The 27,621-nt window shown below is 41.9% G+C and overlaps 1 protein-coding gene across 2 annotated transcripts; it reads left to right on the forward strand.

Annotated features, from left to right (window-relative positions):
* On the forward strand, positions 1 to 26,649 carry LOC111236287 (trinucleotide repeat-containing gene 6C protein-like). Of its 2 annotated transcripts, XM_022764964.1 has the most exons (20): positions 1 to 291; positions 9,062 to 11,530; positions 12,652 to 12,855; positions 13,595 to 13,761; positions 13,889 to 13,966; positions 14,133 to 14,190; positions 14,563 to 14,705; positions 14,971 to 15,117; positions 17,317 to 17,457; positions 18,004 to 18,123; positions 18,483 to 18,566; positions 19,280 to 19,559; positions 20,050 to 20,208; positions 21,775 to 21,966; positions 22,280 to 22,429; positions 22,672 to 22,788; positions 23,494 to 23,709; positions 24,792 to 24,865; positions 25,244 to 25,383; positions 25,994 to 26,649. In XM_022764964.1, the coding sequence occupies exons 2-20, from the start codon at positions 9,319 to 9,321 to the stop codon at positions 26,340 to 26,342; spliced, it is 5,031 nt and encodes a 1,676-aa protein (XP_022620685.1). In that variant the 5' UTR covers positions 1 to 291; positions 9,062 to 9,318; the 3' UTR covers positions 26,343 to 26,649. The 2 variants fall into 2 exon arrangements, with proteins under 2 accessions (XP_022620685.1, XP_022620684.1); XM_022764963.1 differs by lacking the exons at positions 1 to 291; positions 17,317 to 17,457; positions 22,672 to 22,788 and having other exon boundaries at positions 9,762 to 11,530.
* Positions 26,650 to 27,621: the final 972 nt, after the last annotated feature.

Genomic DNA, 27,621 nt, shown 5'->3' on the forward strand with positions numbered 1-27,621 from the left:
GCAAGCGCGCCTCCTCCAGTAGCCAGCTCCCGACTCAGACTCCCCCTCAGCAGCAGTGCCAGTTGTCCTCTGCCAGTGCTCGCTACCCGCCCAGAGAGGTGCCCCCGCGCTTCCGCCAGCAGGAGCACAAGCAGCTACTGAAGAGAGGCCAGCCATTGCCTGCAGGAGCCCTCAGCGCTCTCACCCTCTCCTCCTCCTCTTCCTCCTCCTCATCTTACTCTTCTTCTTCTACGAGTACCAGCAGCACTACCCCAAACTCTGCCACGTCCGCTGCGGGCAAACGCCACCCAGGTTTGTGTCAGTTTAGTAAAAAAAAATTTCCCTGAAATAGATTTCTGATCATTTTTTACATTAGACCTTTTGAATGCTGGCTGTGTGCAAATTATTTTGCCTTAAAACTTCATTCAGTTTGATTTTTTTTTCACTTCTCATGTTTCACTTGAGTGCATGTTGGCTGTATTTTGGCTGCAATTCTAGTGAAATTTCACTCTGAGCTTTTGTAAATCATCCTTTATATCTAACATTCTGCTTCAACATTATCTGTTATTCTCACTTTGATTTTCCAAAATTTTGAAAAATGAATGTAACATGATGGATGGATAGATACATAAATTTACTGCATTGTAGGCACAATAAATTATGTTGATTATCATCATTGTAGTATAACAGCACCCCTAAACGTCTTATCAGCATAGAATAATGACAAGATACAGATCCTAAATTATCTGGTTAGACTGACCGAATTAAAACTGAAGGCTTAATTCTTAGTTGTTTTCAATTGCTGCTACCTCTGCTCTCCCCTTCTGAAAGGATTCTGATAGATGTATGCTTGTTTCCAAAGTAGGTCTGTGCTATTATTGTTGCTATAATGCAAGTTCGGATGCCGGTGCTTATTACACTGGCAGTAATAACACTAAATTCTTTCAAAGCCTAGGAAAACCCTGTTAGATGTGCTAATCTAAGTGAGAAAAACATGGTTCAGTTGTTTCAGCCTCTGCATGCTTTTCCTTGATTCACAGGCCACACACACACATTCACTCAGACCTCTGTAGCCAGTGGTAGAATTTTAATGAACTCACCAGTGGCCCCTAAGGTCACTAATACTGAACCTGCCTTAAGGTGCTCTTTGTGCATTGGCTTGTGTGTATTTGTATGCAAGTAATATATTGATGGCCATGTTATATTTATATCATTACTATAGCTGTATTTGTATCAGTTTTGGATGTTTTTTTTTCACATGCACACTCAAGATTTTTTGATTTTCATTATTATTTCCTAAACACATCCTTGGATTCTTCTGAATGGTTTTTATGTTTATTTTTCTGTCTGTAAAGCAGTCATAACCATCTGCTTATGATGTACACAGACACAAAGATTGCACCACCTCACTTCCTCTGACATGACACATTAACTTTGAAGACTTAGGTACGAGGATATCTCTGTATATATCTCTGTACCACTTTCATCTTTAGGGCTTTGAGCAGGAGTTAGCACGAGTATCTGCTCACATCTTTGTCTTTTCGCTCACTTTTTTCTTTCTGTCTTTTTATCAATGCTCCTTTGCTGCTCTGTGCTGCCTTTCATTACTGACTCAACATTTGCTGGGAGAACACCAGGCACTCAGTAAACAAATCTGCAGCAGCTGTGGTGCATGGCTAGCTAGTCAGCAAACTACATCTTTCTGCATCACAGACGCAACTGGTCCTTGCATGCTCTGTCTAGTTGCTGCTGCTCTTATACTAGGGTCTGTGCCGCCAGTTGCAGCATCAAACAAAAGCTAAAGGCCTGTGTAGCCTGTCAGTGGATGCCTGTTTTTTGCAAGTTGTGTCTCATTTATTAGTCCATATACTAACATAGTTTTATGGTGCTTTTTAAAATGTGTGTCTGTGGAGTTAATTATTCAGTGAAAAATGTTTTGAGTTAGACTTTCTTTCATTATTTCACAAACTGTATTTAAACATTGATAATTGAGGCCATTTCTTTTATCTCACATTAAAAAAAAAAAAAAACATTAGCACAGAAACTGAAACTTCCAATTTCTATTATGATATTTCTACTCTCTGCTGTGACGTGCACTGCAGGGTTTCCTCATTTGTGGGCCAAGATCCAAATTTGGCTCCAGGCTCTACTCACTCAAGAGAAGCAATATATCTAAGCCTTTAGATCTATAAGAATATGTTTCTCCTATGGGCTCCAGACAAGTTAAGATTCCCTGGTTGAGTGTATTAACCTATAATGTCCTTATTATTATCCTAGTCCGGCAGTTGTTGTCCTGTTTGGCCTTTACCTTGCCCCTGGTTTTCCCAGGGGCCTCTCAGTACAACACAGCCTGTGGCAGAGTAACCATTGGCTGAGTTTCCACCTCCTTCCTCTCTCATTTTGTCCCAAGGGCCTCCCATCTACAGCCTGTTCTTTCCTGTCTGCTCAGCTAATAGCCTCAAGCTAGTGGCCCTGTTGTTGCAATGGTTCTGGCATACATAATTTTAGAGAGTGGACCTTATACTTAAAGTCACTGCTCTGCAGTTGAGGGCCTAAGCCCTCTTGCTTTATTTATTATTCATATTATAACTTCTGTAGTAGAAGACCTTGAGAAATAACTCAAACATACATCAATTGTATCTTGTAAATCTGTGTTCCAGCAGCAGTAGTTGTGTTTGTAGCAATAGAGGATCTAAAATGGAAATGAAGTAGCAACAGAGCAAACCTATTTATGCATGACTTTTTTGACTATTTTTGCCAGACTACACTTTCAAAACTTTGTGTTTTGAGCTTACTTGAAAGTAAGCTTACTTGAAAGTAAGCTCTAAACAAAGTACATGGCTTAATTCCATGGGTAGGAGAATCATTTATGGCTTTTTCTAAATCTAAATTTGTCAATTTTTAAAACATCTAAATCACAGTGATATGTTATGTTCTTGTATTATGTTACGTTCACTACCTGCAAGTACAGAGACAAAGTGTCCTTCTCAGTGTAAGTGTAAGAGATGAACTCTCTGAACTCTGTTTTGGGGACACATTTCTGACCTCACTGGAGAGTTTACTGTGGCCCAAAGGGATGTGATGATGTGATGGTTCCTTCATTCAGATACTGAAACACTTTTGCGCTTGTACACATGCAAACACAAACACATGTACATGGATATAGTGCCTGTGCAGCAGTAATAATACTGACCTAGATGTGTCCTCTCAGATCTGCATCTGACTTGCCGGCCAGCTGGCTCATAGGGAAATGTATACACACACACACACACACACACACACACACACACACACACACACACACACACACACACACACACACACACATAAAACACCTCCCCCCACAAAAGACACATACAGGTTAGTTTATAAGCCAGCAGTACTGCAGTATTATTGGGTGGATGTCCTAAGGTGGTTACATGCATTTCTTTTGACTTTGTACACATTTGGCTCAGAAATCTTTGACTTCATTTAGAGGCCATATTAAATTTGTGCAAAGTGTATTTAATGTGTAGCATTCCAACAGGCTATCCACACACACCACCCCATCCCCAAGGTCTGAAAGGCATGCCCCTCTAGATTCAAGGACATTCACACCACTCCCACATAACCTCTGCTCTACCAACCCCATTTCATTGTCCCAAACACCAGACAGAGACCCCCTGTCTCCTTTCCCTCCCTCTGTTGCACCCACCATCCCCGTCTCTCCAGCTGACTGGGGACCATTAAGTAGTCCAGAGCAGCCAGCAGCCGTCCAGACAGGCTCCCCAGTAGCAGGTGCTGGAGTGGGGGGCTCTTAAGACTGTGGGAACTGCAGCCCAACAGCTGTTTGCTGGTCACCCAGACAGAGCATGTAGCCAGAAGGCACTCTGCTGGGTGCTGTTAAAACACTTGGCCCTTTCATTTGAGCTCTTTTGATGTGCAGGTAAAGTGGTTGGGTGTTTTAGCATATCTGAAGTTAAATGCTAAGTGTGGAGGCTTTCAGTAAGAAATTGAGTGCTGAGTGAGGCAGAAACTATGCTGTTTAACAAAAATAGTATCGTTAAGATGTAAAAACAACTACCACTTAGATCTTAAATTTGTATGTTTTCATATCATAATATAATCACAAGACTACTTGGCTATAATGAAGCCAAGGCGGTATAGATTACCCCATGTGCTCAGGCAGTGACACACATATACGCACACAAGTGAGAGAACCCCGTAGTGGCTTCATTAATCCAGGTTCTGTCAGGGAAACCAGAGAAGTCACCATGGTCTTGCTCTTCTATTTTCTCTCTTCCCTCAGCAGAGGTAAACAGACATGAGTGATGAGCTTTGTAAACCCTCCTGTGACCATTCCCTCTTTCTTTTTCTCCCAGCTTCCGGGAAAAACAAGTACATGCCGTCTTTGATGCAAGTGGGCGTAAAGCTCCCCTTAAAGACTGATGGAGAGGGTCTGTTTGGGGACAAAAGACTGCTAAACTTCCCCTTCTGCTCTGGTTCTGTTATTATGTCACCCCACAGTTTGCTCTGAGAAAACTAAGATTAGTCTGTGTCTTGCAGTCAAACTAAAGAATCCATTTATTGCCACACCATCGCTCTTGGTCTGTTCATGTTTCTTTCTCACCATCTCCCTTTCTTTCCCCTTGTCACTGCAAGTGCCAGCCCCTCCCCCCAGACTTTCCTCCATCTCTCCCTACCACCCTCTCCTCCTCTTTTTCTGTCACCCTGCCTTTCATTTCATTCAAAGGGGAGGGGAGGTATTTAATTCTTGGCTACCTGCCCGTTTCTATGATGGCAGCTCGCTTCATTATCAGCTCATCTCTTGGTTATTTCTGCTTCAACTCAAGCTGGCTTCACACAGCTTCAATGTGTTGTTGCTGTTGTTTAATTTAACTTTTTCAGAACAAGCACTGCTGATTTACTCATCATTAGAATAATTTTTGGTATAATTTAGTTGTCGTCCAGGTTCTGTGTAGAAATCTGTTTGCACATGCATGCGCGCAAAAAGGCTGCTCTGCTCGCTGTTGGAAGCGTGAGGAGCCATCGGGGGCCCCTTTGTTTTTCTTTTTGACCCTTTTCATTCACAAAGCATAATCAGAGACTGCCCTCCTAATTGCAACCAGAATGAAAGAAGCAACGCATTACTGACACATGACTGCAAACGGTGGATGGAAATAATTGTCCCCTTTTCTTTGTTTTTCATTGTTCAAGCCCCCCCCCACCCCCACCCCCACCACCAACCTCACACCACACACACACACACACACACACACACACACACACACACACACAAAATCAGTGCTTTGCCAAGAATCAGCAAGACCTTTCTGTTGGAATGTCTGTAGAGGGAGTTGAAAAGGGGGACAATCGAGGCATGTTGATGCGAAAAGGAAGAGAGTCTGTTCTGCATTAGTCCTTGCACACATACTTATTTACCAGGGAAGACACAATAGGATTAACACCTATACAGTATAATCAAATCCAATACGATAGTCCTGCGATGAATGCTCCTTTTGTGGAGCTTGTGATGTTTAATTTTTGTTGAGGCAGATACCAACATTTGCTATTTACATTGCACACAATTACACAAATGGCTGCACACACTACATATAGTGTGGGTCTGAGATAAAGCTCAGTTGCCCAGCAGCAGCAGTGTATTAGCCTTTATTGAAGATTTTGTGGTTTGACTGGGTAGCTTGCTACGCACATACGAAGAGGATGTGTGCTGTCTCTCATTCTTGCATGGATCTGTGTAAGCACTCTTGAGAGTGGTGCGGGTGCACCTCTCCTCAGGTATTTTTCCACTCTCTCTCTCTCTTACTCTCACTCTCTCTCTCTCTCTCTCTCTTTGAATGACCCCTTTTCTATCACAGGCAACACACACTTTGTTTTCTTTCCAGTTTTTTTTTTATGTAGGCTTTTTTGTTTGAAATTCAGTTTGTTCATAGTTGAGAGATATAAAATAGATGTTTGCTTTCCAGACTTTGATTAACTTATTATGTAACCTATATTAATGCTTTTTAGGAAACAAAATATGCAATTGAGACTGAGACAAAGGGAGGAAGATATGCCGGGTGGGTGAGGGGTCACCAAAATTTTTTTCCTGGGGCTGCAGCCTCTGAGCTTCTTGGCTATGTTTCAGCTCTGATAAAATGGAGCTCCTCTTTGCTAGCACTGACAGAACTGGAACAAAGCAGAAAGGGAGTAACATCGGTGGCTTTTAATGATGCTGTCATGTTTTTCTCTCTGTGTTTAAAAAGCACCTACAAGCCACTGGAAGCTTGCACTAGTAACTGAAAAGATAAGCTGTTTGGGTTTTGTTTCATTTTTGTGTTGACTGGGTGGCAAGCAGTCATATGCCAGATCAGTAGATCTGAAAAGTTGCCAAATCCGCCTTTCATGAAACACACACACTTTACACATTCAACTGTGGTGGATCTCAAACCTCATGTTGCAAGCAGGGATATTTGATACATTAACACCTCAATTTATATGCATGTAAAAAATGGTTTGTAACTAAGACAAATGTAGAGAGGTCATTCTCTTTTCACCCCCCCCCCCCCCCCCCTTTTCAAAACGTGAGAGAAAGTAATCAAACTGGAACCTCTGACCCATCTGTTCAATGAATACAGTCAAGTGGTTATGGTGACTTCTCTTGCATTATCTACTTTCCGATATATAAATATAACATCAATGTATATCACCATTCAGTAGGTCAGGAAACAGAGATACTATACTGGAGTTGGCTTTCATGACCTTTAAATGTCCTCCAAAATTATTCCTCAATGTCCAATTAAAGACTTTCTAATTGAAGGTTCACATCTGGCTTGTTTTTTAGTTTACACAACTCCTTACTTTCATCAAAAAGAATTGGTACTGGTACAACATTCGTGACGGATCCTTTTTGATATGATGTTGCAGTAGTTTTTTAATGTGTGCAACTGATTGCAAACTGACTGCAGACTAGTGTTGGTGTTTATGTGTGTGTGCCATCAGTCTGACAACCCTGTGCGATAAGGCTGCCTGGGGAGCGTAGATAAGTGTGTTGAGGTGAAAATTGCATTCACAGCCACTCTCTGGCGTGTTGCACAGTGTCTTAAAGCCACATATCTGTCAGTATTTGTCAGACTTTTCCCTCATCTGACTGGATTGTTTTGACCACTGGGTCTTTATCTCATGATGGATATCTTCTCTCTATTATTGAAATCACTGAAACACTCTGATGGAAGCTAATGGCGGAGTAATAGAAGTTACGGCAGCTTAATTACCAAACAAGGCAAATATTTTACGAACACAGCCTGGGCCTTAATAATTAAAGGTTAGTGAGCCACGCTTACTGCAGCTGCTCAGTAGGGTAGCCAGCCACGAATTTACTATTGTTTATTAGGCTTCTAATGCTCGTTGAAAATGGCTGTCTGTGATGTACTATAGATGGTCTGGAATTGCACTTTGATTATATTTAATGTGTTGTAGCCACCTTGAAAACTTATTGGGTGTTTATATTTTTATAAAAATATTAAGTTGTATTAGAATATATAGTACTGTACATGCAGTGACATATCTACTGTTTTACCACTGACACTTCCACTTTTGCTGAAAGTTGGAAAACAACCCAACTCAGAAAAATATCTAGTTTTCATGTACACATTTTGGCTGCTTCATAATAAACATTAATTTTCCTTTCTTATCAAGAAGTAATTGGATGATTTTTTTCCTTCACATGTTTGGTTGGCTTGTATGCTGGTGATATTCGTAGAAGTAGTTCTCATTGGTTTTGTAGCCCATTACATGAGGCTGGCCTAGTGGTTAGGATGTTTGCATGCTGGATCGATAGCCTCCCTGCTCTTGCCCACTAGAATTAATAAGATCATTGATTAGCTGCCTCCCACTGATTGATTACTCCTTTACAGTATTGACTCAGTCTATTATTAGGTCCCCTTCTGATGGGATGCTCTTGTGCCTAATGAAATTGCTTGTGTGCAATACAATGTTGATTAGAAAATTGTTGGAAAAGCCCCGTTTTTGCTAGCGTGGTACTAAATTTGTAGATCATGCTTAAAGTCTGTAAGTAGTAGAACAAGATTAACATGCATCTCAAAATGTGTTAAAAGCTCATCTGGAATTATTGCACACACAGACAGAGAGAAGCCAGTAGACACACACATATTCACACAAGCTTGAAGGAAATGTTTTGTGGTTTCTTAGTGCAGTGCAGTTGAAGGAGGAGTAGGCCCGGCGGAGCGTAGGGAGTGATGGATGGGAAGCCGTCCTGGTTTCATTCCAATAAATGAGCGGCGTTCCACTTGGGCTTCCCTTCACAGCCCCAGCCAGCGAAGCCACGATGGAGACGGATGGGCCTCTCACTGCTGGGTGTTAGGGGAGAGCAGAGGGGAGAGGGAGAAATTAAAGGGTGAGGAAAGAGGTGGGGGTAGAAAGAGAGAGAGGAGATGTGAACAGAGAGAGAGGGATGAGGCGGATGAGGCGGGAGGTAGTTATGATGGTAGAGGGTAGCTAGAGAGTGACAAGGAAATAAGGGGCAAAACAAGTTGGCGAGGGAAGAGGAAACAAGTTGGAAAGAGAAATGGAAAAGGAAATGAAAAGTCAAGGCGAAAGAGAGGAGGAAAGAATGATGGGTAAAGGAAAGAACGCAAGGGTTCCCTCTCCCTGTTTCTGTTTGCCTGACTGCACCAGGGCAAGGATATATGGATATGCCATAGCTGATATGACATGTAGCACGCTTGGCTGTGCATTCTGATTATGTGTTGAATCGTGGAACGTGCAAGTGTGACCATCTCATCCTGCCAAGTCTGATAGCTAGCATTAACCAACCAAGAAGATAAAATTGGTCTATGGGACTAACAGGGGCTGTATTACATGATGTAGTCTATTTTAACCTAAAGTGTTTTTTCTTCCCCCTCCCCACCCCCCTTTCCACCCTGTTTTTTTCTTTTTTATACCCTTTGTCTCTACTCCTAATAATCTTTTCTTTATTTCTGCATCTTCTGTCACTCAAATCCTCTTTTGTTTCTTTCTTACTCATCATCTCCACCTACCTTTTGTGTTGTATTCCTCTGTTCCCCTCCCTTTTTCTCTTTAGACATATCCCTCCAGAGTGGCCCTGGTGCCCAGTATGAGACCTCTCATTGGGGAGCATCTTTGCCAGTTGACAGCTTCTCCAGTGCCAACAGTTGGGACAAAGTGATTATTGACGGAAGTGACACAGAAGCTTGGCCCTCCATCAGCCGCAGTAGTGACAACAGCCACCCTGCAGCACCAGAATGCCCCTTGGGCTCAGCTAGCTTTAACCAGGACACCAGTGCTATCACTACCACCAGTAGTTGTAGTTTTCTGAGTATGGCCACAGGTGCCGCAGGCCAGCAGGCCCACTACCCCTCTCTTAAAGCTAACAATAACATGATGACGGGACCTGGGTCAGCCAACACACTAGCTGGTAATAGAGGTTGGGGCTTGGATGGGAAACAAGATGGTATCAATGGTGGCCGAGTTGGAGCGCCCAATAACTGGGGTTCTCCCAATTTTAACTTGAACCTCAATCCCAATGCCAACCCATCAGCCTGGCCTGTTCTGGGCCATGAAGGTGGTGGAGGTGGTGGTATTGGTCCCAATGGGGTGTCCAACTCCTCATCTCTCCCACCAGGTATTAATGGCAATGGGAACATGGGAAATGGGAGCCTAGGAGGTGCGGATAATGGTGCGGGAGGTTGGGTTGGCATGATTAGTGCTAATGAAAATGATCAACAACACCCTTCAACCAACACAAGCTTGTCCTTCAATATGGAACCTGCTAACCTTAACACTGATGGACCAAACCACACTAAGCAACAGCAACAAGCTCAGGAGCCTATGAGCCCTATCCATGGGTTAACTGGCTGGGGAGGCCAATCACCCACCGAATCATCCCAGCTCAATGGGGATACAACAGGCAGCTCTGTATGGGGTGGTGGAGAAACAAAGGCAGCTGACTCCCCCAAGGACTCAGGCTGGGACTCAACTCCTTCTGGAGGCCTTTCTGCCTGGGGCCGACAAGGCAGTGGTGGAGGGAGTAGTGGAAGTGGTGGCTGGGGTGACTGGGGAAAATCTTCTGGGGGTGGAGATGGATCTAAAGGTTGGGACTCAGTAGATGCTGGTAGTTCAGGTTCAGGCCAAGAGCAGCAACTTAGTTCATGGGGCCAGCAGCCTGGAACAGCCCCAGCAAGTGAGGGTAGTGGGGACAGCAGTGAAGGTCGATCCCACAGAGACAGGTCTTCCAGCATGGAATTCGCCCCTCTGCTACCCCGGCAGGACCTGGACCCTAGGGTGCTGAGCAACTCGGGTTGGGGACAGACCCCCATCCGACAGCACACTGTATGGGAGATGGAAGAAGCCAACTCTGATGATGGGAAGAGCAACAGCAGCTCAGACACCATAGGAGGCTCCAGTTCCAATGGTGGACCCTCATCCACTAATGGAGGTACCATCAACCCTAGCATTGGCTCCAGTCAGAGGTCTGCATCTGGAGGAAAGGGTGACAGTGACGGATCATCACCCTCTGGCTGGGGACCCCCTCCACCTCAGCCAATCCAGACTGGATCAGGATGGGGAGAACCGCAACAGTCACTCAGCAAAGCCCCAAATGGTACTACCAGTGGCTGGGGAGAGCCTTTGCCTACCAATGGTCCTAAGAATGGGGGCACACCATCGTGGGGTTCTGAGGACAAGTCACCCAGTTGGGATGATGGCCTAACAAAAAAACAGCCTACTAACTGGGGAGAAGGCCCCAAAAGCTCCCATGGTTGGGGTAACAGTAATGGGGGCTCCAATGGATCCAACACAGGGGAATGGGGAGAAGCAGAGGTCAAGAACAATGGGTCCTCCAGCAGCATGTGGGAAGGAGAAGGAGGGAATGCAGGAAATGGTGGATGGAAGGAAAGCCCTAGAGGAGGAAATAGAGGAGGAGGCTGGGGTAAGCCTGCTCCTGCTGTGACTAATAGCAGCTGGGGGGATAACTCACGTGGCAATGGCCCAGTGCAGGGAGGCTGGGGCTCTTCCAAGCCCCAGGAAAGCAGCAGCAGCAGCACTGGCAGTGGAGGGGGTGGTGGCATTGGTTCTTGGGGTGGTCCTGGTTCTGTGAAACAAAACCCCTCTGGCTGGGGCAATGTCAGCAAACAGGACCAGGGCATGGAGCCCACTGGCTGGGAAGAACCCTCCCCTCCCTCTATCCGCAGGAAGATGGAGATTGACGATGGAACATCCACCTGGGGTGATCCCAACACCTACAACAAGACTGTCAATATGTGGGATCGCAACAATCCCAATAATAACCCAGGCAACAGCGGCCCACCTCCTAGTAAAAATGGTGGAATGATTATGCCCAATAATAACAACAATCACTCTGTCGGCCCTGGGAACAACAATCACCATCACAGTCACCACATGCACCACCATCCCCATCATGGCCAGCCCCCAACTCACCTGCAACACCATGGAAACAACAATGGGTCACCCAACAATGCCGCCTCACATCCAGGTGCTGGTCCCCAGGGTAGATCCCCCCTCGCCAACCCAGGTAATATACTACGGCTGTGCTCCTATGTTAAAATAATATTTGATAATCTGAAAATGTAGTGTGTATTTAGAAATGTAGTATGTATGTATGTATGTAAAAAAAACTAAAAAATACACTTAAAACCTAATATTTTTGGATCTCAAAAATGTTTTGTTAATAGACTAAGACAGAGAGAATAAAAAGTGACCGAATTAATAATGACATTTATTTTGTTGCATTGTTGGCAACGATGGTTAGTATCTTCAAAGATTATTCATTAAAAGATTTCTCTCAGAGTGATTATTAAGTAGATAGTCCCAGAGGTATTGAGGGCCTGGTAATGGTCATGTATGCATAATTATAATATTTGTACTGCAAGCTGAAGTTAGGGCTGCAGACAGTTCAAATAAGTCTTTGTGAAGACAAAAGCCATGCATATAAGCATAGCAAAGCTTTAATAGCCAAACTCTCTCCTTTTGGTTGTGAATGAGACTGTTGCCCTCTGCTGTTTTCCATTTGCACTACACCTATCAAATAACATCATGACCGATTTAAGACACATTTATGCTGAGCAGTTATACCTCAATAGCCATCTCTACTGAAACCAGTATAAATAAAGAGAGAAGAGGGGGATTGGAAGATCTTGCACTGGCTGTCCTGAGCCGCTGCTTTTATCCAGCTCCTACACATTCATACACACACACACACACCACCTGACAAGTCAGACAAGCCAGACCGAGCTGGTCAGGGACCTGCTGCTGTCAGGAGGAGGCTGCTATGAAAGGCCTCTATATGTAGATAACTAGACACTGTCTCAACTGACAAGCTTAATGTTAATCTCTCTTATTAATATGTCACTACAACTCATCATGATGGCCTGAAAAGACGATGTGAGGAAAAAGGAGATGAAACTTCATTAGTTTTCAGCTCTGCAGTGTTTTTTGCAGTAGCTGTCTGAAGCGAAAGAGTTTTCAGACATCTCTTGAATTCGAACAGTACTTGGGAGCATCCTTCCATTGTTTAGTACTCAAGGAAGGACTTTAGGGGAATGATGTGTAACTGGAAGATAAAACTTGCAAGTGGATTAAGATTTTACTGCATCAAGAATCATTTTTTTTTCTAATTTACCCTCTTTCTTCCAGGTTGGGGAGAGCTTCCTAGTGTTCAGCCCAAGTCAGAGCCTGCTTGGGGAGAGCCAGCTGCTCCAACATCAACTGTGGACAATGGCACCTCTGCATGGGGCAAGCCACCAGGGGGAGTGGGAGGTTGGGGAGACAGCAGCCACGAGCCCTCTGGACCCTATGGCAGGACCAACGGACCCCCAGGTTCTGCACCCTGCAAACCAGGTAACACCTACAGATGAATAATATTTGCTGACACAGTGATGCATGATTAGAAAAGCAGCATGGCCCGGCATTGCTAAATTGTAGCAAGATGCAGGAATATGTTCAGTGCCATCGGTTTTTGATCACACTCCTGGGCACACACCCCTTCTGGCTGCTATAAAACCATAGAATAGCCATACAGAGCCATACAGAAAAGATTACTGTGCTATTATATGTGCTGGTGCTAGTAAAATCTAAAGTAGCTTTTCTGCTTCAGCCTCTCAGCATGATTGTTATTATAGGCATCTGTGATTCAGATTGTGTCCAGTGGTACCACACCCTCTGTAATAGACTGATTGACGATAACTCCCAGTGTGTGTGCACTAGCATACTTCAGTTAAGGGAACAAAAACAGGAAGTTCCTTCAGACCTGCACTATTTGTGCCAATTCTGAAGGTCTTTGATAGTGCTAGTGTGTTGGTAAGATTAAAGCAATTCCATGCCTCAGTGGGTCTTGGTTATTTGTGCTGTTGGATTGAAATGTTAGAAATGGTTGAGGGAGATGTTGGGGAGGGGGGGTACAATGTCAAATGGCAACAGTGGCACCAAGTGGTCAGATTGAAAATTACCTGCTGCTCATCCTCTGAAATGGATTGTGTGTTCTAAGTGTGCATTTAGGATACACTAACAGATGTATTCACGGAATGTATTAATATTATTTTCTCACATTTTCACTCCGTGTTTAATGTCTCTCTCTCAGGCCCCAAACCTATGCAAGATGGCTGGGGAAATGGAGGAGAGGAGATAGGCATGTCTACTGGCCAATGGGACACTGAGGATGGGGACATGTGGAACAGCCCCACCTCCCAGGAGAGCAGTTCTTCGTGCAACTCCTGGGGAAATGGACCCAAGAAAGGCCCAAGCAAGGTCAGAGAACACACTTGATTTTGTCATAAACATACTGATAAATGATAATGTTGGGAATTGTTGTTATTTGAACGAACTTAATTGTTGGTAAAATTAATTAAAGATATTTTCACTTGTGTGTTGTCAGGGGAAGATGGGCAACAAGCCAGATGAGGCCTGGATCATGAACCGTCTCATCAAACAGCTCACTGACATGGGATTTCCGGTATATTTAGAAAATATTTGGAAAGATTTTCTGACACTGATATATACCACTGATAAGTTTTCTTTAGACTTTTCTTTTAGGTTTTTACTCAAGCATGCCACAAATATAACCCTTCTTACAATTAAACCATGGGCACTGACAAGCGCATGTTATCCATGTGTTACAGAGAGACCCTGCTGAGGAGGCTTTGAAAAGCAACAACATGAACCTTGACCAGGCCATGAGTAAGTTTACCGACATGTTTCTGTGTGTCCTTGCATATATATTGCAAAACGTTAAAATGAAATGGTTTTAATCAGTGTAGCAGCATAAATAAGCCTTTTTTTCATATTTTTCAAATTAATTAATTCATTACTTAACACTGTTTCTACATCTCCTCTTTGATTGGGAATTATACCAAACCATACATTTATCAGTAAATATATTGTATTTCATTAATGTAATATAGCTATTTCTTGAAGAAAAAATGCATTCAAAACATATCACTTATTAGATGACGTGCCTAAAAAATTATTGTGATATTTGGTTTTGTCATGCAGTGTATTTCCATGTCTAGATTTCATAAAAACTTTTAACATCCTCCTTTGTGTTCCCAGGCGCCCTGTTGGAGAAGAAGACGGACCTGGACAAGCGGGGCATGGGCATGTCTGATTACAGCAACGGCATGAACAAGCCCCTGGTGTGTCGGCCCTCTGCACTCTCCAAAGACCCCTCTGACCGCAACAACTTTCTTGACAAAGTAAAAAAAAAAATTAGCAACTGATCATTTTGTGGGCATTTGCTGTTTTTTAATAGATTTACAGTAACTATTTTGACGTGTGTTACAAAGAAAGGTTTAAAAAAAAAAAGTTATTATTAATATCACTCTGATAATACCAGTACACATATTAGCATAAAATCCATCTTCACATACTTAATCATTTATGTTTGGAATGTGTATTTGAATGTCTTTATTTTCTAATCTCTTCATTCTCTCATTAACTATTTATTTTTCTCTGGTCCAGGATGGTGTTCTGTCAGATGACACCCCCCCATCACCGTTTCTGCCTTCCCCCAGCCTGAAGCTCCCCCTGGCCAACAGTAGCCTTCCTGGGCAGGGTCTGGGACAGGGCAACCCGGGGCTGGCCATGCAAAACTTGAACAACAGACAGGTAACACACTGAGCACACACAGTTGCACTACACAATGCCACAGAACCTTGAGTTGAAAAATATAACACTTGACAATGTTACACAATTTAAATAACAAACCTGCAGTAAAACCTACCTTGGTGAAGCTTGTAATACTCTGTTAATATTGAGTTAACAATGTTCAGACTGTGGGAGTTGATGCTATATAGAAGCTAACCCTGCAGCTGTCATTTTCCCTCCATTTTAATGTACAGTGAAAAACAAAGTACTTGAGTGCATTTGAACAGCTGCTTTATTAATAACAAAATATACTGAGAGCAAAACCTTATTCAATGCAAAACCCAATTTTAGCAACAGTCTGTTTATCACATCACAACTTCATTACCATCATTTTGAAATGGAATGGCTTTGTGCAGGATTTAAGTGTATATCATGCGATGATGGCAATAACATAAATTGAATTTGTTTCACACACATCTCTCTACCGGCATGCGCTCCTAAATCTCTACTTTTCTGTTGCTCACTATGTGTGTATGACCTTGCCTGAAGTGCCCATTGAAATCAGATAGTTAAGCTCTATCAAATATCACCCCCATAGGCAGCCATGGCCCAGAAAACTCCAGTATGTCCTTGAAGCCCAAACAAAGGCACTGTAAGCGGGCTTTTTTGTTGTGTTTTCAGAAAGCAACAGCAACATGGAATCCAAAATGTGGATAAAACTGCCTTATACAGGCTAATTCAGGGGTCACCAACCTTTTTTCCTCTGAGAGCTACTTTGACAAACTGAAAGTGGCTAAGAGCTGCTCATGTCTTATATTACTAGATACATTTATTCATATAAAAACACAAAAAATGCTCTCCAAACCAAACCAGCTGAATAAGCTGTTTTTTATGTAACTTGTCATCAAATATCAATATCCAAAACTCATGTTTTGAAAAAATCTTAAACCCACATCAGACATCACAACAGTGTCAATTTGAGTATCAATTTTTTATGTAAAAAATCAGTCTTAATTTTGTCAAACCTGAACACGCGGACATGATACACATATTTTTACATTCAGTTTGACTTACACTTTACCAAGAATACAATTATGTCCATTGCAAATAAACATCAATTCTATATTCCTAGAAATCAAGAGAAAAAAGAAGCTCCTTGTAACTTCAGAACGCCTGGGAATCATCACGTTTCAACATTTTCTTTAGTATCAAAATAATACCGTTATAGTTGTCAGTAAATCCAATGATCCAATAGTACATAGCAAACATGAACTTATAATAGCCAATTCAGCATGCTTTGTTTTCCACAATGTAAATGAATGCAGGCTTAAAAAAAAAAGGGGGCTCATGATGCAACCCACAGTGTAACTCACTTATTCCATGACAACATACTTCCTGCTGCTTGGAAAAGTTTAGTTTACATCTGTTCATATAAGTGAGGATTTATAACATTTAATTTAACATTATCCAAAATAGATGCTAAGACTGCACATAAATAAAGTTGAGAGCAGCCTAACTCATTTGACTGACGACTGTTTAGCAAAAAAATACCTGGTGTTGAATGTGGGTGGGATGTCTGTATTTGATTTTATAGCATTTTGAGCAGTTTTACTGAGTGAGGTTGAGTTGCTTAATGTTTGTACTGTGAATCCATGGTTTGTAAATACTATATTCTCTGAACCTTTGGGCGAGCTACTCTAAAACGGGAGCAAGACACTAGTAGCTTGCAAGCGATGTGTTGGAGACCCCTTGGCTAATTGTTTTGGGCTATTTGAAAAATGAAAATAGTCAGAGTTTCATGGTCTAAACAACTGGTTGCTCTCACTTGGTATTCAGTACATTCTTTGGTGCACAAGGTGTAGTGTGAAGTTAGACCTTGAGGATAAATGCTTTGAAAAATGTTTTTTGGCATTGCTATGTGGGCTGGCAATATCACTGACCCAACAGGCTTTTGAGTGCACCTTAAAACATTTTTTTCATCTAATTCAAGTGTACTCAGTCATGTATTGAATGAACCCATCAAACTCATGAAGACATGACAGTTGGAGACTTATCTCTTGACCTTACTTATCTGTTTGTTGGATTGGTCATATACACACATTTCTTCCCAGTTGGGTAGCTCATCTCTTCAATTAAGAAATGTCATAGAATAGCTTCAGTAATGTGAATTATGGATGTGTTGAAGAGGATTCACGGTGCCTTTATGACTCTTACTTATAGATACCCAGTGGAATGTTTGGCAGTAGTGGAGCAGCACAAACCCGGGCCATGCAGCAGCAGCCTCCTCAGCCACCTGTGCCACCTCTCAGCTCCTCCCAGCCTAGTCTACGTGCTCAAGTGCCTCAGTTTCTCTCCCCTCAGGTAGAGACACACACATAATAATGGACATATTGGATGTGTAACATGGAGCCATATCGGTTCATAACACACTGGACCAGGTTAAAGTTGGTTGACTCTGACCAGGGAACACAATTTGACACCCAAAATTGTAAATACAGATTTCTCAACTAGTGCATCGTCTGCATTTTTTCTCATTCCTTGTCTTATTCTATTAAAACTGTCCCCTGAATGTGGCTGTAATTTGTGCTACATCACAGTGATGTCATTTCAGCGTATCATACATCTTTGATGAAAATTCCCAATTGTAGAAGTAAAGCAGCAGAAATATATTGTGACGATAAAAACTCATTATAAGTTATTGTCTGGTAACAATACTGGGAGTGTTAAAACCTCTTGACTATGCAAGCCTCCTCTGCCAGTCCCTTTCGCTTCTCTTTACCTCCTTGCACACATGTAGTAGTGACTAATTTTACCTCGCCAGAAGCGGCTCTTGTGCAGTTGTTGTGATTTGCAGTGACTAACTTGTCATCTCCCATTTCTGCCTCCACATTCTTCTTTTCCCTCCAGGTCCAAGCACAGCTCTTGCAGTTTGCAGCAAAAAACATAGGTCTGAACCCTGCACTTTTAACCTCACCAATAAACCCTCAACAAATGACCCTGTTGTACCAACTTCAGCAACTGCAAATGGTGAGTCAGCATCCCTCTTTCCAATTGTTTAATTTGTAGCCCATCATTTACTTAGAGGCTTTTAGCAGAGAATGTGTGTCATGAACTTTTTAAAGTGGTCCTGGCTCTAATTTGAATGGAAAGGAGATGAAACCACAATAACAAAACATATCTGACTTTTTGTCATTTTGCCATTTGCAATGAGTGACAAATATCCAATGAAGACTTAAATGTGTCCATGTGAAAACACATGAGAAAGTAGAGCTAAATTGGTGAAAATAACACACAAAACAGGTGACCCCTCTCTCATAGTGTTTAAGTTTTCCCTCTATTAATGTGTTTTTTATTAATGTTTTGTACTTTGGGTTCCCTTCATTCAGGCGTACCAGCGTTTACAAATCCAGCAGCAGATGATGCAGGCGCAGCGCAATGTTTCCGGGCCCATTAGACAACAAGAGCAGCAAGTGAGTCAACAAATGCATCATTGCAGCCACAAAACTTATGATCGTAAAAGTTACTTATTTCATGTGTGTGACCGCATATGAGCACTGACTGAAAACACTGTGATGCAGCTTGTTTCTCAACAAATATTTAGTGTTTCACATGACAGAGGGAAAAACATTGTTAAACAAAAGTTGCTCAAACTTAAAGTAATATTTGCACAGGCACTTCCTTTTCAACATTAGTCAGTCCCTTGTTCTCCTTTTCACGAAAGGAGAACCAGTTTGTTCTCCTTTTTTGATTGTTCTTTTTGTTATACAGATATTAGTGGCCTGTCTTTAAGATAGGGCCTGTTGAAGGAGCTTTTTTGAAAAAGTGCTTGCTCCTCCCATGATTTTTCACAACTTTTAATAAACCTAATAATCTTTATTTCCATATCATCTCTCCTTTCTCCTTGGTTTTCTGTTTGTGCTTCTTTTCTCTACCTATTTTCATTTGTTTAATACCTTTTCATCCTCTTATTTTCTCATCCCTTTCCTTCTAACCTCAGCTGTTTTTCCTACCTCCTCACTCCTTCTTTCGCTTGTTCTCTCTCTCATTATTTTTCCATCCAGCTTGCTTTTGCCATCATATAATGTGATTAATCTTCTGTTTTCCGCACCCTCATTGTCCAACACTTTCTTTTGTGATACATTGTTGTGACAGTCCCTCTCTTTTCCCCTCTCTTTTCTTCCAGGTTGCACGTACAATCACCAACATGCAGCAGCAGATCCAGCAGCACCAGCGTCAGCTGTACCAGGCGCTGCTGATGAAGCAGCAGCAACTTCCCTCTCATTCCTCCTCCTCTTCCTCCTCCACTGGTTTGCATCCCCCTGGTGGCCTCGCCGGAGGCCCTGGATCCGGCAAATCAACCCTGGACCCTTTCACAGGCCCACACCAGGCTCCGGGCCTTGCCGACACACTGCACACCAAAGAGCCGCCATCTTCGCCCAACGCCTACAGCACCTACCCTCTCTGTGAGTCTAGGACAGGGAAAGTACCAGGTTGATGGTGACTTTTGCTCAAACAATGTGAATTTGACAACATGTAGCTTGCATGTTGAGACTAACAATTTTCTTCTGCCGCTCTTTAGGTAGCAACCCTGTCATGCATGCATCTGTACTCATAATGTATAGTGTGGCCACCCATAAGTCATAAACTATGTGAAGCACTTATGAATGTTTCCAACAAAAGACAAAAATTCAACTAGCCATTTTTCTGAGTACTGCAGATTCACATTGAAGTTTTTCTATCCTCTGACAACATATTAACACGTCATCTCCTAAACAAGGATCGATGAACAGTTCTTTCATGTAATTAAAAGGTGGTTATTTCCTGCTTTCTTTTGAGCTGTTTTTACTAGATTTTTGCTAATGGATACAAATCTTCCACTGCCAACTTGCATACTATGAATAAAATAAAAAAGATGTTATTTCATTTATTTAGAAGTTATTTTTGTGTTTGCAGCTGGACTGAATCCAAACATGAATGTAAACTGCATGGAGGTTGGGGGTCTGTCCCTGAAGGAACCCCCTCAGCCCCAATCCCGCCTGTCCCAGTGGACACACTCCAACTCCATGGACTCTGGCAACTCCTCAAACATGGAGAACAACCTCAATAAGCATGGTATGTTTCAGAAAAACACAGACAAGCATGCACACATTCATTCAATCCATACAGTGATAAAAAGTTAAAAATGAAACCAGCTTTACTGTGGACATTTCACATATATGATGTTATCATATGAATTTATTTCCATGTCATCTTAAATAAATGTACACATTAAACAGATTTGATACAGTCCTTTCTATACTGAGAGAAAAAAATTGTGCAAAAGTGAGATTTCATAGCTAACAACTACTTAAGTTTAATACAGGTTTTATGATAACAGCAGTGATTTTCTCAAGTACTGTAAAACCTCTTTAAAATCATAATTGATAATGTCACCCACCCACCCTAACTAATTTCAGCCTCTCTGACTTGTTTGCAGGTGAGAAATTCAACAAATGACACTAGCTTGTTTTCACTCAGAAACCTTCTCTCTGTACACTTAATAACACCTCCAATAACACCTTAGGTATCATAGTGCTCTACACTAGCAGAGACAGGTCAACTAGAGGCTGCTCATGATTTTTCAGTTTCACAACCTGCTAAACCTCTCCTCATCCAAATGGAAGCCCTGACACCACATTTTATAGACTGGTACACACCCCAGATCTCACTCAAACCTCCATTTTACACTCCCTGATCGTTCTGTGCAGTAGTAGATGTATGGTATTTTTCACCTCTGAACATGGTTAGATAAAGTAAATTTATTTTTTTCAAAACAAAATAACCAAAAAAGTGTGTTCATCTTTGAATTAGAATTAAATACCAGTAAATGAAATACAGTAAAGAAGGCAAACTGCAGCATACAGGTCTTTCAGTCTCAGACTCACACTCTTCAAGCTCTTTGGTCACAAATACCATAGAGATACATGATAAACTGTGACAGCCTAGTCTTTGGTGGCTTAATGGGTGGAGTCTTTAAGTAACAGGCTTAGTTTGTAACATAGTCAGTGCCAGCACCATTCAAAGGGAACATGTACATGGAAATATTAAGTCCACGTATATATGACCTATAATACACAATTTTCAAATGTAATCTCCAGAAAAAAGGCACATTTGGACTGTGTCGTGAGTTGAGTAAATGGCTAACTGACACTAACTTATTGACTCCCACAGTTTCCATTTTAACATTTAAGATATCATCACACATGCGCCTTTTTTTTCCTCCACACATCCTGCCAGCAAACATTCACTTTGATTAGGATCTATCTGCAACAAACAGTTATCCTTTTTCAGTTCTTTTCCTTTCCATGCACTATAGAAACATGTGTTGATGGCCTTAAAAGAGATTCAGAGTATCAGTAATCTTATTTTATTGTAGACATCACACCAGTGATATTACACCAGTGACATTTAACTCTGAAAAAGCCCTCAATCTGTATTTTTAGTGTTTGCCTATGTAATGACTTATTAAAGTTGATATTATGAACAAAAGTAAGTTCAAAAAAAGTCTGGCATACAATATAATTCCTATAATCTATGCATTTAACAGTATTTTTGTATTCACTCTAATTTAATCTAATCTAATTTAAAATGTAATTAATTTAATAGTGATTTCAATTTAGTCTCTTATTTGTCTTGTAGGTGCCATATCTGCTGCCTCTACCCTGGGCCCCCCTGGGAAGCCCCCCCAACTGGAGGACTCATACAGCCCTTACAATCTTATATCCAGCTCTGAGTCCCCCACCAGCCCCTTGGTGCCCCCAGACAGCTGGGGCCAGGGCAAGAGCCCCAGTGAAAAGATCTCTAATGGGACCAACATTAACTGGCCCCCAGGTGAGGAGAAAATATAAATAAAGAATATTGCACATTTTTAGGAGTCATAACTGGTTTATAGTTGCTGCTACTTGGAGAATTATTTTTGTAATGGTCAAACCTGAGAGGGTTGCAATCAGCATTGTACACTGAAAGTTGACTGCAAAAGAGCGATGAATGTTTTTTGCAAGTTTATTTGAGTTTTTTTCTGGTTTTGTTTAAACTGTTACGAAGCCATGTGATGGCAATCTTAAAGTTCTATAAGATTTGATGTTGTTGTGTTTAAAAAAAAAAAAAAAAAAACATTATTCAGCACTTTATTTTTTGCTCTTAGAGTTCTGCCCAGGTGTGCCATGGAAGGGCCTTCAGAACATCGACCCTGAGAATGACCCCAACATGACCCCTGGCAGCGTTCCCAGCGGTCCCACCATCAACACCAACATCCACGATGTCAACCGATACCTGCTGCGGGACAGAAATGGAGGTATGAACAGAAGCATAACCTTAAATATCAATAAAAGACAACCCCTAACACTTGACAAAAACATGCCGTGTAAAGTGACTCTGATGCAAATGAATACTCACTTAGACAAGCTGACCCATGTTACTATCTGTACTCCACCACAGGACCCAGTATTGTGCTTGTACTGATGCTGACACGAAGTTACTTGTTTTTTGTTTTCTTTTTCTTTCTGCCCACAACACTGTTACTCTACAACCATATAGCCACTTCCCCAGCTCCACCACTTCAGAATGGCTCTCTGCCTCCAACCAGCAGTGACTGGCCAGTCAGTGACTACTCTAGCTCTTTCAGTCTGTCATCCTGTGATGGGGACAGCTCAGGTACACATCCAGAGTATCTTGCCTCCCTGTGTGGACCTGCTAAATCCCTCCTCACCCAAATGGGAGCCCTAATAGCCTTAAGACAGTCACGAGACACTGTCTTAGGCTCCTTACTTATTCTAAACCTTACCTAAACCCTGACCTATTTCATGACCTCTCTTACTCCAAATCACACCTAAACTTGTTCCCTCAGTGCCTTTAGTCAACGCCTTTACTGATACTAAGACAGCAACCTCACCTAAATGTGAGCCATCTGTGCCTCTTTGATCCAACCCACAAAAATACCAGCCTCACCCAAGCCGGTCATGACATCAGTACACACCCTGTGTTTTGTTTGTGTGTGTGTGTTTGTGTTGCTTCACTATTGAAACATAAATATTTCTGGTGGGTGCAGTGAGTTTTATCTGATTTAGTTCAAATAAATCATCAACATTTTCAAGATTGAGAAGAATACTTTGGTATGTCTTAACATATTTTTAAATTTTAGCCAGAATCATTTTGGGGGAAATTAAGTATGGAAAATAAGGAATTAGTGGCTTGCATTGCTGTTTGCATCAGAGACTTTTTTAATGCTACCCCTAATGGAGTGCCAAATTTTCAAATTCTAAACATAGGTGTTATTTATTTATTTTAGCTCTATCTCTACATCTTTGTCTTTAACTTTATTCTCTCAACTGTCCATCTCCCCATCCTCTCTCTGTAAAGGTAAACTGTCTGACATGAAGTCCACCTGGTCCCCAGGGCCCATCTCCCAGAGCCAAGGCTCTCTGTCCCATGAGCTGTGGAAAGTCCCCCAGGGACCTCGCAACTCCGTGGCACCTTCTCGGCCCCCACCAGGCCTCACCAACACCAAGCCCTCCTCCACATGGGGCGGTAACTCACTGGGTCTGGCCCAAGGCTGGAGCGGCTCCTACTCCTCTGGTGAGCACTCATTTTTATGAGAAGCACTTAATGGGACTTACTTCACACTGGTCACAAACTCATGCACCGTTCCTTCAGACAATTCAATCAACCTGCAGTTCAAAGCATAATATTGAAAGAAAGTGGAAAAAAAATAGATACAAAAAAATTTGCATCTACTTGTGTATGTCCAAATTAATCCTGTACTTGTGAAATATTACAAAGTTTATCAACAATTGTGAGTCTCAGGTTTTATTTTGAGGTGTTTCTCTTTATATGGACAAGATATCTTTAATATATCTTATTATATTTACAATATAAATCCACTAACTTTTTAAGAAACAAATATCATGTTGCAACTAAGAATTTTTCTCAAATAGCTGAAGCTATTTACAACATCTGTGGTAAATGAGGAACTGAAGACTATTGCTATATCTTGCTATAATGTATTTCACACCTAGCAAACGCAGACATGACTATAAATGCATAGGTGTGGTGTAGTTCAAAGCTGCGACTCTGTACTCGCTTTCAAAGTGCTGGCTGAACACACCTTGCTAAACTGACATTTTGAGGTTTACCGGCTCAGCAAAAAGCCACATTTAAACATCATACATGTGACCTTGTTTTGACATGACACGTCTTCGTTCATATAGATCAAAGAGGAAAGAGCACTCTTAGTAGCACAGACAAGAGTCGTGCATGGAAGTAGATAACAATCAGTTGAGTGTGTCACGTTTTCCTTTGTTTTAAACTCTGTCATCAACCCCAGCGCTCCTGCACCATGTTGAAAAAGCGTGACACACATACTTAAGAAAATTACATTATGAAATATACAGTTTCCCTTTTAGAATTACTTTTGGATACTTTTAGAATTACATTATGAGACCACTGTCACTTGAAATCTGTCAGATACTCTCTTTTTACTATCTGTGCTTTTGAAAGGCTCTCTATCATACATTTGCATATTAGACCAACTTGTTTTTAATTTTAACATTAACCCAAATTACTGTAATATAAAGGCAATAGCCTGTATTAACAGAGTCACAGAAAATCTTACTTTTTTTTTTACATTATATATAATTGTGTCTTCATTTCTCTTACAGAGGGAGCCACCTGGAGTACTGAAAGCTCTACCAGGACCAGCAGCTGGCTGGTGCTGAGGAATCTCACCCCACAAGTGCGTACTCTGTGATGTTAACCCTTAGCTAGATTGAAGCCACACTGTATTATGAGTAGAGGCAACATGTAAACATGCAGAATTCAAAGATAGTAGTGATTCATCTGATGGCTTTAGGGTAGGATGCAAGTAGAACAAACGTGTTCTTGTGCTTTCAGTTGTGTGATATGAAATGCTTTCATGTTGTTTATTTGTTTGCAAAGGTGAGAAAGTTAAAGTAAAATGACTGAAGTGAGATAAAGTGGGGAAAGTAAAGTGTCGGTGCAAGAATACTCAAACAAACCACTCCAAAAAAGAAAGAAAACAAAAAAGGACAAAAATGAAAGTTGAATTTAAAATTGCAATTATTTTGCACTTTGGTTTTCTTCTGTGCTCCAGATTGATGGTTCAACTCTGCGGACCCTGTGCATGCAGCATGGCCCCCTGATCACATTCCACCTCAACCTGACCCAGGGTAACGCCGTGGTGCGCTACAGCTCCAAGGACGAGGCCGCCAAGGCCCAGAAGTCTCTGCACATGTAAGCCTCAGCAAAATCTCTGTCATCAGCTAGCATGGGCTTAGGAAGCTGACATTAAATTCATTTTTCCACCTTTTTGCTTTTAAATGTGGCTTCCTTTTTCATATTAAAATGAAGGAACTGTAACTGAGAAATAAAATGGGAAAAACCTGAAAAAGTTCCTGGGTTCTTACTGGGGTTTTCCGATACTGAGAACAATGCCGCTTTTGGATGAGTGCAGACAAAGTTATTTTTGTATTTGGGCAGTCACATGAAAGAGTAGGTTGGGGAGTCATGTTGCAGTCAGCTATATTCTAATTTTAACAGTCATTATTGTAATCATGAAAGTGAAATGGGACAAAATACCAGAGTAGAGCCAGTCTGGGGGCATACTGTCTGTGCTTTATCTGTAATAGTCTTAAGATTTGTCCCTAATTTTGTTTTGCTAATGGTAGCAACTGGTTGTCATGGAAACAAAATACAAGACATGTGACCTACTTTTAAGTACTAGCTGCACAAAATGTTGTTAAGGCAGTGCATGAAAAAGCATATCAGAATGAGCAAGCTCTTGACAAACTACAAGTTCCTTTTCATTGTAAGGTCAATGATATCCCCTTTTGTCCTATGTAAGGTGTGTGCTTGGAAACACCACCATCCTGGCAGAGTTTGCCGGCGAGGAGGAGGTGAACCGCTTCTTTGCACAAGGTCAGTCGCTAGGGGCAAACACCACTAGCTGGCAGGCCAACCCCGGAACCAATCAAAACCGGATGGGCGGGGCAGCGCAGTCCCACTCAATTGGCCAGTGGAGCAACAGTGGCGGTGGAGGCAAGGCCAGCGGAGGTGACCTGCTGTGGGGCGGGGTGCCCCAGTACTCTAGCCTGTGGGGACCGCCGAGCGGAGAGGACGCCCGTGTGATCGGAAGCCCCACCCCCATAAACACCCTTCTGCCTGGAGATCTGCTGAGTGGGGAGTCCATGTAGGATGATGCCACAATACACTAACCAACCAACCAACCAACCCACCACCACCACCATCAGTGGAGGGTGGGGTGGGGAAAAAAATAACAAAACATACAAAAAAAAATTTCAATATGAACAGGAGCAAAACCCAAGCAAATCATGTGGTGATAATCAGTATCAATTTGAACCTTTTTGAACTGTGAATTGTGATTCAGAAGGAGGGGGTCCCCACCACACAGACTGCAGACTCCAGTCCTTCTGTTTTACTTTTGTAGTTTTTATTTTGGTTTGGTTTACCTTTTTTGGGAAAAAAAGCACGTTTTTTTTTCCTTTTGGTATTTTTGAAATGCATCATATAAAACAAACTGAAATGAGACACAACACAAAGAAACCTTTTAAGTGTTTTTAGTTTTTCCATAAGTATACATGACATTCTGTGTGAAGTGTTTTTAGGAGAAGCAATCAAAGCTGCCATCTGAGACTTTCCTTTTCCCTCCAAAAAAAGAAAAAAAATCATCCCAAAATAAGACTTAAAACGACCATTCCCAGCATGTCCATGGCCAATGATGTGGTTCAAAGACCTTTACTAGTTATGTTAACATTTGTTTCTCAGCACTAATATTAGCCTTAAGTGCTCTCTGGCCCAGGTCCTTCCCAAGCCGCCTTTTTTAGTTTGTTTTGTAACTGAAGAAATAGCTGAAATCTTGCACAGTTTCACCTCTGAGCCAGCAAGTGGTACAGGACACGACTGGTGACCAACTCTGTCACTGGCAGTAAGAAGGCCTGGCCACGTGACTGGCCCTACCAATCATCAGCTTAATTATTTTGTCTTCTCAAAGGGATTGACTCAGCTATTAAATGTTTTTTTTTTTTGTTTTGTTATTTTTTTGTAGGTTTAGATCCGAGCGCATTTTTGATATCTATCACAACATATAAGCTGAGAGAAGATTATTTGTGAACCTCGTTGCGTGTTTCCGTTTCCATACATGACTATGTATGTCCGGTGGCACCTAATCATTGACGTCTGCAAGCCCAGATCCTTCTGGTCACCTTCAACTTGGAACCCAGTCGCTTACTGGTGCTTTGTTGAATTTTATATTGTCCAATTTGTTATGAAGCCCAGTGGTGTCTATGGTCAGCCAGTTTTTGGGTGGGGGGGGAGAATACAATTTCACCTTGATGAGACAGTTCATTGTGCAATATACACCATAGACCTTTCTTCCGTCCATACTCGATGTCCACCGGAGCTGGTTTCTCTTTTGTTTTTTGTTTTTCTTTTCTCTCTTTTTTGATTGTTGCT

Source organism: Seriola dumerili, unplaced genomic scaffold, assembly GCF_002260705.1.
Source record: "Seriola dumerili isolate Sdu_G_001 unplaced genomic scaffold, Sdu_1.0 BDQW01000621.1, whole genome shotgun sequence".
NCBI classification, from domain to species: domain Eukaryota; kingdom Metazoa; phylum Chordata; class Actinopteri; order Carangiformes; family Carangidae; genus Seriola; species Seriola dumerili.

Excerpts from the sequence above, each read along its gene's own strand:
- LOC111236287 (XM_022764964.1), top strand. The coding sequence starts at position 9,319 with ATGGCCACAGGTGCCGCAGGCCAGCAGGCCCACTACCCCTCTCTTAAA. Across the intron at positions 12,856-13,594 it reads TTCTGCACCCTGCAAACCAG|GCCCCAAACCTATGCAAGAT; the intron begins GTAACACCTACA and ends TCTCTCTCTCAG. Across the intron at positions 18,124-18,482 it reads AACTTCAGCAACTGCAAATG|GCGTACCAGCGTTTACAAAT; the intron begins GTGAGTCAGCAT and ends CCCTTCATTCAG.